Consider the following 16,029-nt stretch of genomic DNA (forward strand, 5'->3'; position numbering starts at 1 on the left):
CTTGTGGTCTGCTTCTATGGTAGACTTAGGTGCTACTTTAAAATACAGACATTTAATCCCATCTCACCAGTATGTTGAGAATGACAGTTGAACCAGAATTTAAAGTTTTATGTACCAAGGTAATTTCCATGAGCTATTGAATGCACCTGTCTCATTCCATAGTGGTCCAGCTGATGTTCCCTAGCAGGAACACTTTTCCCTGACATCTTGGTCTTGGAGAAGCTGATGCAGACAGCCCATCATTCACTGATGAGCCACCACTGATCTAATTCACAAGATTTAATAATGGGTCTTTACCTCCCATTACTGAGGCAACTGGACATTTTCACAGCGGTTATTTTATGCTTGCTCTTTTATGGAGGCATCAAAACAGCGCAGTATGATCTATTCCATCTCTTCCAGGCTGAAATATGAATCACAGAGATATTTTAAGACTTAAGTTCATTGTATGATATCACATTTATATTGTAATTGTGGACACAATGAAAAGAGACAGAAAAAAACCAGAATATGTACTGACTCAAGTTCATGAGTAAAGTTTGAGTTTTAAAAGTTCAACAGTCCAAAATAGCCTCTAGATGTTATTAGGGAAAACAATTCTCAAGTGACAGTTCATGTCACCGATATTTTCTTAGTTTGGTCATTATTGAAGTAGCTTTATTTTTTATGTAATGGTGATAATGCCCACATAATAATGGAGTGTTTCTTTGAAAGAAAATTCTCCCTGTCATCAAACTTAAAGGTTTCCTTTGAAGAACCAGGATACTTCCAGCTGCTGGTAAAAGCACCTGCTGAACATTCCCTGTTGTAAGAAACTGAAACACTTAAAAAAGATTAGACTCAAAATTAGATGAAATGATGTATAGATGAAGTCTATTATGATATATTCTCTGTGGTGGCTGAGAAAATAAACTTTGATGTCAGAATGCGTTCCTTGGAATCTGAACTCGCTATTATTGAGGTGGAGAAAATCTAGGTTTCTGCTAAATCTTTAGTTTTTCCCCATCATGCTACTTTATCATGGCTTAAATGTGTTGCAGTCAGGTTTGGTTGGTGCATTATGTTAAATAAAATGTATTTATAAGCTAGTTTGCATAGGTGAAAAAACTGAAAAACTAGAAAAATAAGTTTATAATTTATTTAAGGCAAATGACAATAAACATTTGTTTTCTATTATTTTCACATTTTCAACATCTTTTGAATGTGAGTTTTGATGACTGCTTTTGGAAATAATTAGCCCACTGATTTTCACTGTTTTTATTTTTTTTAAAACCGTGTAAGAAAAAATGTTTTAAGGTATTTGCAGCCCATCAGACTGAAATAGATGCCACAACTATTTTAGCCTAATAGTTGTAAATTATGCCAACATTTGACTTACTACTAAAATGAAAACTTCAAACTAAAAGTATGATAATACATAATTTTGTTGGAGACCTAAAACATAAAATGCTGGAACTAGTATCACAAAATATGAAATACTGGACCTGCACAATTTTAAAAATAGTTTAAATGAATGTCCTGACCAGCATGTACATTTGTAGGCAATAGTACTGTAGCAAGGCACTAATCAGCTAAGTACCATAATCCTCCTTATAGGGTAAATTCTTACTTGACCTCCAGCTATATACAGCACATGGTAACAGCATTAAACTATAACACTCCTCTCATGCTCTCAATAGCTTCCCATTGGGTCAGCTCTCCCTCTTGAATTGCTGTTATTGCAGATACTAAACTTTATTTTTTTCCTAGATGCCTTATATTTTATAAGTGCATTTTGGGGGCAGGGAAGGGTTTATAATATACATACCTAAAAAATTGTGTCTCGAAATGAAGAGACTGTTTATATGATTTCACTGAACCTAGAGGATTAAATGAAAGCGCTAGCGAGAACAGAAATTGATGTATTCTCATGAACCCGAGGCTTCCAGCTTCCCAGATGTGCAGTGGCTGATCAAAAGGTAAAGCAGGGAAGAAAGATACAGAATGTATTGTGTGAAAACAATGTCTATGCTCAGCATTTCTTGTTCTTCTGGGGGATGATTAGGGAGATATTTTTTATTTTTAGTAAAAAAGCTCAGTGGAAGTACTGAAAAACTTTTTCTTGTGCTTCAGATAGATGCAAATATTATCTTTAAAATAATCTTTTGCTACCCTATAATTTAGTTTCTTAAATTGTATTCTGTTTTCTGTGATAAAAATAATTCTTTAAGCATTATATTTATTTTAATAAAAATAGTATATATGTAATTTTGAAATGTTCTTTTATTTTATATTATTTTTACTTTTTAGTAACAGTTCAGCAATATATTTACTCATTCTTAGGTTAGTGTTTCTGTGACCTACTATTCTATTAACACCCTGTGTTTTAAAGTAATTTGAATCCTGCTGTTAGACAGCTGTTAATTGATTCCACCCTTCTGCAAAGGGTTTCTGCAGTGCCAGTACTGATGCAGATAACAAGAATGTCCATTCCTACCGAGCATTCTTGAAAATAATCTAATCAATTTGCTATTTAGCATAGTTTTTATTATTATCTTTTTTGAGACAAAATTTTTACTGGAAGAAAAGAGCAATATTGCTTGTTTATTTATTAAGTGGAAATAATTAGCAAAATATTAATTTTTAAAATGTTCAGAAATAGAAATAATGAAAAATCTTGGTGTGTTTAACCTATTTATAAGAGGTAAACATTCATCAATATATCTGAATGAACACTCAGTAAAATATAGTTGTTTTATTTCTCAGTTTGCAGTTCTCTAAAATCATACTATATGATTTAAGGGCTGCTCAGGCAAAATAAAGGAGGACAAAATAATTTCTACTGTTAGTCCAATATTCCTATCTGTGAAGTTTTTGATTTAAGGAAAAAAAAGTGAAACAAATGTATTACCTAAATATTTGTAGATTAGCCATTGATACTTGCAATCACCTTGTTTGTTCAGCATTTTTTTCCATGCTATAACTCTTTTCTTCATACAAATTGAAAGTAACCCTGCTGCAATGCTGACTTTTTGCTGAATTACTTGTATAGAAAAAAAAGTATTGTTTCATCTGTCTGTGCAATCATGTCAAGTTCAAAGCAAAACTGTTGTCAGTGGTGACTTTAATTATATTAACATTTTGTTACTACAGATTTTCTTTTGTTCTGTTGATACAAGCCTGCAGTCAGTGAATTCTTATTTTCAGATAAAATCTAATAGAAATCAACATCTGCTCTAGCAGTCTCATGCTTCAGTAAATTTACTGAATTTTAAACTTAATTCATATTCATTGTAAGCCTAATTCATATTCTTTGGAGATATTTAGCTGAAATGTATTCTAATGTTTCTAAGTATGGTTTCTATAAGGTGAAATCGCAAGGCATGGCTGAAATGAGGAATGAAATATTGTCTCACATGAGCTTTACCTAGTGGATTCCTTAGATGTGTGAGTGTTAGATGTACTTCAGAACAATTTTTTAAAAACCATATTGGTCAAATACAATAAACACCTTTTATATTTATCAAAGTAGGCTGTTTAAATTAATTAACTTGTGAATTGTGCACTGGTTACTTATAGTCTTCAATTTTTTTGAGGGGGTGAGAAAATAAGGAGAGGGGAACTGACAAATCATAAGTTTAATCTAGTATAGAACTAGACAGCATAGAGGATCTGTAAAGAGAGATCTTGGTGAAAACTGAAACTGCTTTGAAGTAAAAAAAAAAAAAGCCTCTTTTTTTCAATAAGGGAGCCATGGCTGCTTTGAAGAATGTGCAAGGTGAATTTTCCTGCACAGTATGACTCAGCAAAGGCAGAAGTTATAAGAGGAGAATGAAGAGTTAAATCATTACCAGCCAGCCTCTTAACACCACTGCCAAAATATTTGCAGATTTTTCAGTCTGGCAAAGGAAGTCTGTAGAGATGGCTTCCTAAATGAGAGAGTGGAACCCTCCCTGTGAAAGGCAGGCAGACCCTAAAGTTGCAGAGCAAGTTTTCTGGTTCATTTTCTGGGATCATTGAACTCATGGGGCTTTGGGTGCAAGGTCCAGAGAGTGGCCAGCTCAGCTCCTGGCAGCCTGGGAACCGTGTGACAAGTGCTTTATCTGCTCCCTGTTGCTCTAAACAAGTGTCCTGGCTGTTTCTTGAATTCAACACATAAAAACACAAAATTTCAAATAGTAAAAGAACTGTTCTTAAATGATCACTCAGGGACCAACAAATGCACTTTCCCTGACAGAAACCATGTAGTAAAGGAGAAATGAAGCTGGGTTTAGGGAATTTGATGAGGTCTCTGACAAGAAGCTCTCTATCTTGCATGGCTTTTGTGAAAAAGTTCTGGTGGAAAATGTCAATTTTTTTTACCTTCTCTGAATTATTCTTTCGTGTACTGAAAGGATCACATTTTGAGTTAAGCAAAATTACAATATATGCAGGAGAGATACTTTCAGTTTTCATTTTCCATTCAACTTTATTCCTTGATAATTTGTAGGAAAGAGATAACAAAATTTGAAAGTATTGTCTAGTAAATTATAATTAGGTCTTACAAGTAGATGGCTAGTATTCATTTCCAAGTAGCTGATGGCTCAGGCACACTGAGAGCATTGTTTAATTGACCCAAATTATAATTTTTTAATTGACCCAAAGCTTCTTCAAGTAAATGCAGGTGGCCAAACACAGGTGATCAAACACAACTTTAAAATTATATTTTCAGGAAGGTTTTCTCCAGTTCAAATGTGTATTCTATTAGTCTAAGGAAAAGATTATTAGCAGGAGGGTCTGATATCTAGTTTTGACAGTGATATAAATACTTTACATATTAAAATGTTTTTTAATGTCTCTGACTTCTGAAATGTGATGCATACTTAATTAAAAAAATATCCTTTTCTACAGTACATTTGGGTCAGTTTTCTAAAAACCTAAATCAAAGCAGAAGAGTGTTTTCTCTTTATCGCAGAATAAAAGCGAATGTCAAAGTTTCAAGATATTTAGTTCCATTATGGAAGTCACAGCCATCAAAGCTGAATAGCTGCCTTATATTCTTCTATGTTATATTTTAAGCACTTAATTCTATTGTGATGTAGGGGAGTTGAATAATTTAACTTTATGAGCAGGAGTACAGATTGCAGTCAAGGTATTTGCTTTTCCATTATATTAGTGATATCTGTAGTGCACTGGAAATAAGTTTTCCATCAGTGCAGGGTTATGGGTTGTGTATTAAAAGACCAAATGTCATGTATTGATAAATTACAATAAAAATAAATATACAGTAATTGGTAGGAAAAAATAAGTTTCATATTCTGTATCTGAAAAAAAACCCCCCATTTATAGAATGTGCCTGACAAAGAGATTTTTAAACCATAATAGAGATTTTATTTTATGGTGATTTCAAACAAGTAGCAATCACAATGGCCTGGAGGATTTTTCAGAATAGGTGTGATAACCTTTTCAGAAAATGTGGCAATCCTTCTGACAAGAGGTATATAGTGCTTAGTTCATATGGCAGGTGGAGGGTGCATATCACACCCTTAAAGTTCACTTAGCTTTTAAAGTTCCAGGGAAGTCCTGGAAAGGCAGGAGTAGTCATTTTCCATGGCGGATCCAGCTGGGGGTACTTGATGAAAGGGTTTTATTAAGGCATCTTTAAGGTAGTTTATGGTGAGAAATGGATTAGACAGATGCTCATGAAGGTGAGTGAGAATTAGCTAGTGATCTAAAAATAGCAGCAGATTTTTAATAGTAGGGACAAGCCATAAGTTTTCATCAGTACTAGTTGCCTCCTACTGTGATTTCATAACTCTGATTTAAAATGTATGGCATTCATTGTACAGCTCTGTATATAGCAGGTATTTTTAAAATTAAAAAATTGTTGAATATTAAAGGAAGGCTCATTGTGCTGTGATGATCAGTAGAGAATGACAGACTTTAATACTAAGGGTCTGGTGACTGTGGGGCAGGATGAGCCCTCTCCTGGCAGCAGGTTTCTGGCAGATCAGGTGTACAGGTAGAGTTAATTTATTTCTGATGGACAGGACTATAACTTCTGGTTAGTTCAGTAACTTCAGTAGTTAAGTAAGTTGACTTCAAAAGGAGTGAAATTAATTAGAGAGGGGGTTTGATGATGTCAGTCAACATAGGCCAGGAATTCAATTTTTTCTGTTAGGCTGCTTTCTCTGAAGAAAAGCACTATATTTCCAGGTAGGTCCTTTTTCTTGCATGTGCCCTAGTAGCTGCCACACACAGAGCAGCCATGCAAAGCTTTTTCCTTCATAAAAGGCTAGAGTAGATTGAAGACCCAGCTGCTCTTCACATTACTGTCAGCCATAGATGGTTTCCTATTTTTATATCTTAAATTAAGGAAGAAAAATTACTGTTTGTAGTAGATGTAGCACATGAGGTTGGAGAATGTTTGTACAAGCGGTATAAAAATATAGTGCTAAATGAACACATTCTCCTCTCATTAACATAGTTAATGCTAGAAAAAACAGGTGTACTTTTTTAGTAAGTCATGTGCCAGTTCATCTGATGATGCATTTCCTTAATGGACATACATTTTCCTCAGAAACAAGTCAACTGTTATGTTTTCACTTGCACAGAAATCCCTCTGTTTTATCCCCCTCAGCCTTCCTCCTATTACATTATAACCATAATGTCATCAGAAAAGGATTGAATCTGTATGAGGACACTGTAACATGGATATATTTATTTATATGTATATACACACACACACACACACACACACATGTTTTGTGTATGTTTATATAATCTTCTATTTGTAGCTAAACCAGTTCTTACTGTTGATTTCTTGTATTGCTGTAGATACAAGTATGTAGATTTTTATTGTTGAAGCATGTGTACACTCAGGCTGCTCCAAGGCACACATGAGATTTGTGAAACCAGAATCTGTATGGCTTTGTGTGTTACACTGTTCATCATGGAGTTGATCTTATAAACCATATGTTCTAGAACGTTTTAATGCTTTGGAGGATCAAATTGATGCAAACAATGTGGCTCTGGAGACACATGATCTGTAGGTTATATAGACTGAGTATACACAGTGTGAGTATTAACAGTCATTATTTGTATTAAAAGTCATTATGTGTACATTTCATGTGTACATGTGTTTGTCTCGATCTTGCAATGAGATTCACAAAGATTAATGTCTGTATCTGATGAGTGCATATTTTTCTTATATGGGGGACACAACTGGGGAGAGGAAGTTATGCACAGTTTTGCTACAGCCATGACAGAAATTTTCAGGGATTGAGTAATTTGCTGTTGGAACAACTTATTTTGGGATGTGGCATAATTTTTCATCATCTGAAGTATTTAAGTGAAAAATATTTATCTTCCTTAAATCATTTCTGCGTCTAATCTCTGTTGTTTTAAAGAAGCTTCTATGTCTTCTGTGTCTGCATTTGTGTAGTTCTGTTGTTCCACTTGTCCCTTCCTGTTGGCCATTCTGGTTTTAGCCTTCTGAAACGCTGTTCATGTTACATTAGAGCGATTCAAGTTGAGTCCCCAGTAGCAGAACCTGTAGAGATTTTGTAAAATGTACAGAGGTTATAATTTGTGCTGGTACTAACACGCCACTGTAACAAGACAGATGGGACGTCTTAGCTTCACTGTAAGCAAATAGGCATCTGCAGGATGCTTATAGAACTTGTCATGCTTCACACAAAGAGTTTCATTTTGCGAGATTGAATTAGTTTTCTCATTTGTAGATGCCATTACAAAGCTAAAGTACTTTACTATTTACAAGGCAATACTGGGTCCAAATCTTTCAAGCACAGTTTAATAATTCTGTATGGTACCTAAAACAGTACAGGATGCCAGTTTGCCAGTCACCCCACAGGCCATGCACACTCTGCACTGGCAGTTGTTGTTTTTGCTTGTTTTTCCTTGTTCAAGTCCAGAGACTGCATTTCCTTCCTGGCTGTGAAAATAATGTTTTCTCTCCTATCAGATAGACAGAGCCTTTTATACTTTCCTGGGCACCAAGGAGAACCTCTTTCTTGTTCTCCCCTTCACAGAGTTGAAGTGTTTTCTTTCTTCTTCTTGGTCAACTGTGACAAAAACAGGGCTTTGTATTTGCTTGTCTTTTTTGCTGTCCTTCTAAACACTAGACAGGATCTCCTGGCTGCTGCCTGCAAGGCTGCCCTTCAGAATCAGTGGTCATTTTGTGAGTGTAGAAAATGTTTTAAAAGGAATCTTAATTATAAAGGTAGAACTAACTATAAGAAGAAAGGACACTAACAATACCAAAATAGCTTCTCATTTGTATTTTTATTACTTAAAGTTTGAGTTGATATATGTTATCCCAGAGAAGGCCCACCTCTCAGTCTCTTTTATCTGCAATCTCTGCTCCGGTTTTCTGCAGGTAACTTCTTCAGATCCATGTAGGGTGAAAAGCCAAGCATGAATCAGGACATGTCTGGAAAGTAGCATTTTACACACTTATTAACCTGTAAGGATTGATAAATGCAAGATTTGAAGACCCAGTTTGGTTTTTTTCCTTTTAACTGATCCCTTCTAGTCATGTAGCAAACAATGTTGTGTCAAACAGAAAACATAACATTCATTGTATGTTCCAGACACACTCTTTATGAAAATATTACATATAAATTAATCACATACTTCAATCTATCATTTGTCAGTGTCAGGAAAGAAGGCTTCCTCTGAAGCCTCAGTAGCTGCCTATAGCTAGATGGTATAAATGACATCAATGAGTTAATGCTTTAGATGGCACAGGAACTCCATTCTGGTATTTGTCTTGCTCAAATGCTTGGACTAATACTGCTACCATCCCTAAAGAGATGAGAAGGATTCTTTCTCAGCTCAGGCAGCACTTTGAAACTCTTTCCCTTCACAACACAAAACTGTGGTTTGTTTTCTGAGTTCAGGACTTCTGAGTTAATCTGATTTAGAAAAGTGCCACCATTGAAACTTTGTCTGTGTTCTGCCTTTGGCACAAATTATAGTTTTGTGGGAACTAACGTGTGTTTTTGAGCAATAACAGCTGCTAAAAGAGTAACTGAATGATCCTTCTAGCCCTAATTTCCATGGTGATTATAAAACTCCATTAAACAGAAGTGTATGGTCAATTTATATTGCTGTAAAATGATTACAAAGGATTATAAAATTTTGGTACTTGTAAAGCAGTCATGACTACCAAGTAGCCTAAGTATTTGTATTCTATATTTTATAAAGTCACATTAGCATTTTTTCTTCAAAACTGTTTTTTATTCAAACTGTGCACTGTAAGCAGATTTATAACATGACATCCTTTCTTTAATTTAGTACAGAAAATGTGAGAGCACATTCACAAAAAATGCAATGAACGTATTTTTTTCCATCAGCTGGTCATTTTATCTTTTAACTAGCATTAACTGTATATTTGTGCTGCATAAAATATTGACAGAATTCTCTTTCTGCTTTCTTGTCATGATTATTTAGGAAAAGAAGCCCTTCAATATCAAGAGAACAGAGCAGAAGATACGACCAAAGGGACGAGAGAGACGAATATTCACAGTATGCTACATCAGACAGTGCGATGCCCAGGTCACCATCAGATTATTCAGATAGGCGGTCACAGCGTGGGCCCCAGTTATACGAAGAACCTGAACTGGGTGATTATAGAGATTCCAACAGAAGGAGCCGCAGGCGTTCCAAGGAGTATCCGGTAGAAGAAGAAGATGCACAAAGCAGGGAAGAATATGAGAGGCAAAGGAGGGAAGAGGAATACCAGGCACGATACCGGAGTGATCCTAATTTGGCTCGTTATCCAGTCAAGCCGCAGCCATATGAGGAGCAAATGCGTATCCACGCTGAAGTGTCCCGAGCGCGGCATGAACGCAGGCATAGCGATGTCTCCCTGGCAAATACAGAGCTGGAAGATTCCCGGATGTCCATGCTCAGGATGGAACGGCCATCAAGACAAAGATCCGTGTCTGAGCGCAGGGCCGCCATGGAAAACCAACGTTCATACTCTATGGAAAGAACTCGAGAGGCTCAGGGACCAAGTCCCAATCGTCAGAGGACCACAAATCATAGCCCTCCTACACCTAGGAGGAGTCCAATTCCTCTGGAAAGACCAGACATGAGGCGCTCTGATTCTTTAAGGAAACAGCATCATTTGGATCCCAGTTCTGCTGTCCGGAAAACAAAACGTGAAAAGATGGAGACCATGTTACGGAATGATTCACTCAGCTCGGACCAGTCTGAATCTGTCAGACCTCCACCACCAAAGCCCCATAAAACGAAAAAAGGAGGTAAAATGCGCCAGGTTTCATTAAGTAGCTCAGAAGAAGAATTGGCATCCACGCCAGAATATACAAGTTGTGATGATGTAGAGATTGAAAGTGAAAGTGTTAGTGAAAAAGGTAAGATTTCTAATTTTTTGATTGCTTCACTATGTAGATTTGATTTGGTTTCTATTACTTTGGACATTTATCTATTTAAATTGGTTGCAGCCACACATCTACAGCCCTTCACAGATGACTCAGCTTTGTTGTAATGGGAACTGGGATTTTTTTTCTGATTTTGTGTTTCATTTACAGAGTTGAAATTAACTCCTTCCCTTTTATTAATTTATTAAATCATAAATTTAATGATTTACGTGGAAAAGAACATCACATCTCCTACAAGTATTTGGATAAGATAAAGGAAAAAACATGCCTACTGAAAAACCTATCAATGAAATCTGCAAAATATCTAAAGCTGGGCTGTCATATAAGGCCACGGTTTCATGTTCTTTAATACCAGATTTGCGTGCTCCTGGATCACAATGAGTGCATATTTGATCTGGATCAAGTGTGGGAGCACATGATACAGCCCTTTTGCCAGTTTCATGCTCTCTGCTGCAGGTTAAAGAATATCTGATCTGAAAAAAGACCTGTGTCTATAAAGTTAACCCACTGAAGTTTTGACACAAATTTAAAATGACTGACGTGGTTTACCCCAATGGAGATTTATTTTTCTTGTGGCAATAGGATGATTTTTGGTTTTAGTACTTTTTAGAAATAGTTTTGTAGTTACTCCAATGTCAGAAAGAAAACTAAGATTGATTGAAATTACTTCCCAGCCTATAAGAGGATAATTTCTAATTAAATATGAAACTATTGGGGACCATGAATTTTAGCTCAATCAAATGAATATTATTAGTTTGCTTACCTTAATGTATGTTGTTTTAACCTTTTTTTGAGTTATTACTCGTATACCAGTGAACCTTTATTACTTCCCCTGAATGGTTATCTGCTGTTGTGGATTGTGAACAGAAAATTTAATACTACTTATTATTATTATTATTGCTATCAAATTGGTTCTGAAGCAAGTAATTAACTTGAGTAAGTGAAATAACTCTGAATTTTCATATGTCAATATCCATAACCATGGTCTGATAAGCAAGGAGCAAGACAGTGTAGAATGAAAGGAAATTTCACTCTGTCAAAGTAGACAGTTGTGTGTACTTATGTAAAACAACTCTGCTGAAACCTTGACCCCCTTAGTCTTCCTGATGTGTAGAAAAAACTTATACCAACTTCATGGTGTTCATGATTTTGTTCTTAGAAGCAACCTTGAGGAAAATAGGACTAATCAATACAGGGGAAGTAGTAACAAAATGTTTATTTAAGGCAATTCAGTGTAGGAAATGTAGTATAAAAGATAATATAGACAATATATTTGTTGTACACATAACACACAAAGCATATACATTTAGGATTATAAAAGCACAGGTTGGAAAAGACCTGCAAGATTACTGATTACCACTAATTTAGCATGAGCATTTCTTCTAACACATCAATAACCCTTGTCTGTGTCTGCTGCTGCATGGCTCTCTATCCTCTACCTCCGTGGAGACAGCACAATGTAGGACTCCACTAGCAAAATGTCTCTCAGACACTGGAATGGTGCTGCCTGGTTTATCTGTATCAAGTCTGGTATCCCCTTCAGACCTAGTTTAAAGCTCTCTCTATGAGCCCTGCTAATGCCTGAGAAAAATCCTTTTCCCCTTTTGAGACAGGTGACCCCCCCATTTGTCATCAGCAGGCCTGGTGCCATGTAAATTGTAAACATGATCAAAACCCCACAAAATTCTTCTGGTGATGCTGGGCTCAGAGTCAAGTATTGATCTGCTGGATCTCCCTCTCTTCCCTCCTCATTTCCTGCAACTGGGAGAACAGAGGAGAAGCCCACTTGTACTCCTGATTCCTTAACCTGTCATCCTAAAGCCTGATGTCTCTCTTTGATTGCCCTTGGACTTCTTGTTGCCACTTTTCTGCCCACCTGAAAAATCCATGACAGCTGAGGGCCTTTCAGGATAGGAACCTTTCCATTCACAGCTGGGTCTCAGGGATGCGCCAGACTTTGACAAGAAGTAGGTCTGGTCTACATATTAGGCCTTCTGCTCCTTTCAGATGGGAATTTAAAACATGCTCTACAATTCTAGACTCTCTGTCATAATAATGATCTAATAAAACTTACAGCTTTCACTTAAATAATTTTGCATTTTAAGTGTCAAAGAAAACATTCTTATTGATTACAATAGTTAATAATAATGACAATGTCATGTCTGTCCTGCTTTCTGAGGGAGTGAATGAAGCTAAATATATGTTATACAAATTAATTTTAAAAGCTTGCAAAGATTTTGCAGGGGAAAAAAAAAAAGCTCCCTACTATGCTTTGTTAATCTGGATTGAATTAGCGTAAGCATTTTGTTATGACATACAGGCTGTAACTGTGTCAAAGTGGCCTAATGGTGGCCTGCAGCTGGAACTGATGTGGAGAACAGCTTTGGTTTTTCATAAAGGAGAAGAGCAGCTGCTTGAAGTGGGGAAGGATGTGACTGCTTTGACTGTGTCTGCTCCAGCCTGTGCTGGGGGTCCTGGGCTGGGGGGAAGTGATTCCAGCAGTAACTCCTGTACCTGGAACCAGAGCCTGCTGTGCCAGGCTCAGCAGAACACGTCACATAATGGAATAATATCCTCAGACCCTCCTACTTCTCCCCTGCTCTTTAACCACTGGAGTGGCATTTTTTGCAAAGAGGGATTGGGACTCCCTGAGCAAGGAATGTGGACCTGGAAGCATTGACATGAAGGGCTGGGATGGTGTTTGGTGGGATGAGATGTGCTAAGACCATGGTCAGGAGCTGACACTGACAGGTGAGTTCATTCTTTAGAAGCTCAGGAAATAGCGCATGAGAACAGTGTTAAATGGACATAGCTTAGATTACAAATGTGTTTACCTGAAATTTAGGTTGCGCCAGAATTAGACATATTTTTCAGAGTGAATTTTGTACAGGTCTTCACAGACATTGAAACTCTCTTTAGTGACATAACCGAGCACCAGTTTAACAGATGGCCTCTGCCTTTTTCTGTGAATAGGATGAACAATTCTTTCTTATTGTGTTATTAAATTTTTTCTGAAACTCACGATATTTTTTCCACATTATGTAAGAGACCCTTCTTCACTCTTGCTGTGAATACCAGGCTTCTGTAACTGCAAAGATGTCTCAATTTATAACACTTATTGCCAGTCCTGAGATCAGTGTAGCAGACAGTTCAAAGCTATATCTCCATGACAGGACCTCCTGCCTGTCTTAGGAAATACACTTTGGAGAGGAAAAAAAAGAAGTTTCCTATATGTTTTGGATTAAAATATTTGGTATATTGCTATTTTCCCTAATAATGAAAGGTCAAAATTGCTTAAAATGTTAGAGAAAAACAATTCTTGAAATGCCAATGTTTTTATGAAGTCATGATTTTTAAATGGCTGTTAAATAACTCCTCCACTAAACCCAGGGATTATAATTATTTTATTATTATAAAAAATGACATAAAAAATGTTCTAGACTGTTCAAACCACCAATTCTTTCTCAAAACCATCTCAGTTACATGGTGCAGTTTGAAGGCTCTGGGAAATGTGGCTTATAAAAAGAGAACAGTTGTGATAGTATTGTAACAGAGTCAACTATGTCACCTACAGAGGTCCAAATAAAGCTGTATTTTGTGGCGTGCAACTTAGGCCAACCTTTCTACACTGATTGTCCAATTTAAGTGTCTTCTATAGTGAGGGACAGTTAGAGTACTTTTTTACCTTCATGTTCAGTTGATGTTTCTCAGTGCAATTCTAAGGAGTAGGCCTTAAGGGCATGTTTGAAAGGGCTCCTATAATTTGTTACCCAGCATGGAGCAGATGTGAAGCAGAGTGCTACTGGCTGATTCTGTGTGTCCAGAGGCTTTACAGATAAATTTACAAAATCTAACAGTACCACTGCCCATGTGTTCCTTATGGCAATACTGTCACACCTGCAGTCTGCCAAAGGACCAATCTGAAGAGACTCAGGAAAGCTTGTCATCCCTGGGGTTGTTTTACCCCCACCCAGAACAGGCACCAGAGAGGCGACCTGTGCTGAAGCTGGGGTTCTGTCTGCCCCTTCCCCAAACAATTGAGGGTCTTAAAAACAAGTCTTTACAAATCTCTCAAGCTCTAGGGATTCAGCAAGAGGCAACCTCTGCATGGAAGAAGAGAATTCATTCAAGGAAATCTAGGTGTGTGATAGTTCTAAATATTGCCCTAATTTATTCTAAATATAAAGTAGGACATAGTAGATTCTCCAATGATGGTAAACAGTTCAGGCACATGTGCGTACCACGCTCCCAGAACTTTTCAGAGCACCCTGTGAGAGGTATCTGTTTGCACAAATGGTGGCTGACATCTAATGTGGGTGGAATCTGTGGTGGGAAAGCCAAATGTGTTTGTGTTTTGTCAGTTCTTAAATTTAGTGTTTGCTTTCACTCTTATTTTATTAAAACATGATAGATAGTTTTATTATCAAAGAAACTCATATGCATAGAAAGATAGGAACCTTTAGATTGCAAGAGATCTTTGGGATAAAGTCCTACTGTTAACTAAAGAGTGACAATCACTAAACCAGTGTCACATCCATGCCTTTTAAATGCCTCCAGGAGTGGTGAATCAACTAGTCCCCTGGGCATTCCTGAAGAATTTTTTCCTTATATCTGGTCTAAATTTCCCCTGCCACACCATGAGACCATTTCCTCTCCTTTCTGTTGCTTCTTACTCTGGAGAAGAGTCCCACACCCACATGGCTGTGACTCCTCTCTGGTAGTTGTAGGGGGCAATAAGGTCCCCCCCTGAGCCTCCTTTTCTCCAGGCTAAACACCCCCAGCTCTCTCAGCCACTTCTCACAGGACTTGTGCTCCAGACCCTTCACCAGCTTTGTTACCCTTCTCTGGACTTGCTCCAGCACTTCCATGTCTGTCTTGTAGTGAGGGGCCCAAAACCAAACCCAGTATTTAAAGTGCAGCCTCACCAGTGCTGAGTACCAGAGGAGGGTCACTGCCCTCGTCCTGCTGGCCTCACTATTGCTGATACCAGCCAGGATGTGACTGGCCTTCTTAGTCACCCAGGCACGCTGCCAGCTCATATTCAGCCAGCTGTTCACCAACCCCCTAACAAAACATGTGGATAGGCTTGAGAAATCTTAAAACATTAAACATCCCTGTGTTGTTGATGGAAAGCTGCGGAGCGCAGACTGTCTGAGCAGAAATGTGTGCTTGCAGGACCAGGTGAAAATACACTGTTCTTTGCCACTGAGCACACTGAAAACATAAATATATAACCTTACGCTGGCTGTGTTGTGATCATTTACAAACTTGTGAAGAACTGTCCTTTCTCGTGATAGAAGTTAAAATATCCTCATATCTGGAACCTACTTGTTCCTTCCAGGACCTCCTTGCTTATTGCAGATTTTAAACCAAACTGGTAGATATCCAGTTTAGTTTTTGATGGAGAATTAGGTCTATTTGAAAACAATATGCTTGTCACAAGTTAGAAAAATTATGGTAGCTCATGGTGTGAGGAGCAGAAAGCACATTTCCTGAGTGCCACTGCAAGAACAGTGCGTGTCTTACATGAGCAGAGATGCCAAGGAAGTGAGATTCCATCAGAGAGCTCTCACTTTTAAATTCAGAGAGAAAAAGGACCTGTTTTCAGTGCTGCTTGTGCCAGTTTCATACATCTTCAACAACT

The 16,029-nt window shown here is 37.3% G+C and overlaps 1 protein-coding gene across 35 annotated transcripts in view; it reads left to right on the forward strand.

Moving 5' to 3' along the window:
- The window catches only part of RIMS2 (regulating synaptic membrane exocytosis 2), a 447,681-nt gene that overhangs the window by 180,582 nt on the left and 251,070 nt on the right, over nt 1–16,029 (forward strand). For all 35 annotated transcript variants that reach the window (XM_041412624.1, XM_041412610.1, XM_041412613.1 and 32 more), the window contains one exon: nt 9,433–10,358. In XM_041412624.1, the coding sequence (XP_041268558.1) occupies nt 9,433–10,358 (926 nt within the window). The remainder of the gene's footprint in view (nt 1–9,432; nt 10,359–16,029) is intronic.

This window comes from Onychostruthus taczanowskii, unplaced genomic scaffold, assembly GCF_017590055.1.
Source record: "Onychostruthus taczanowskii isolate IOZ18803 unplaced genomic scaffold, ASM1759005v1 scaffold4, whole genome shotgun sequence".
NCBI lineage: Eukaryota > Metazoa > Chordata > Aves > Passeriformes > Passeridae > Onychostruthus > Onychostruthus taczanowskii.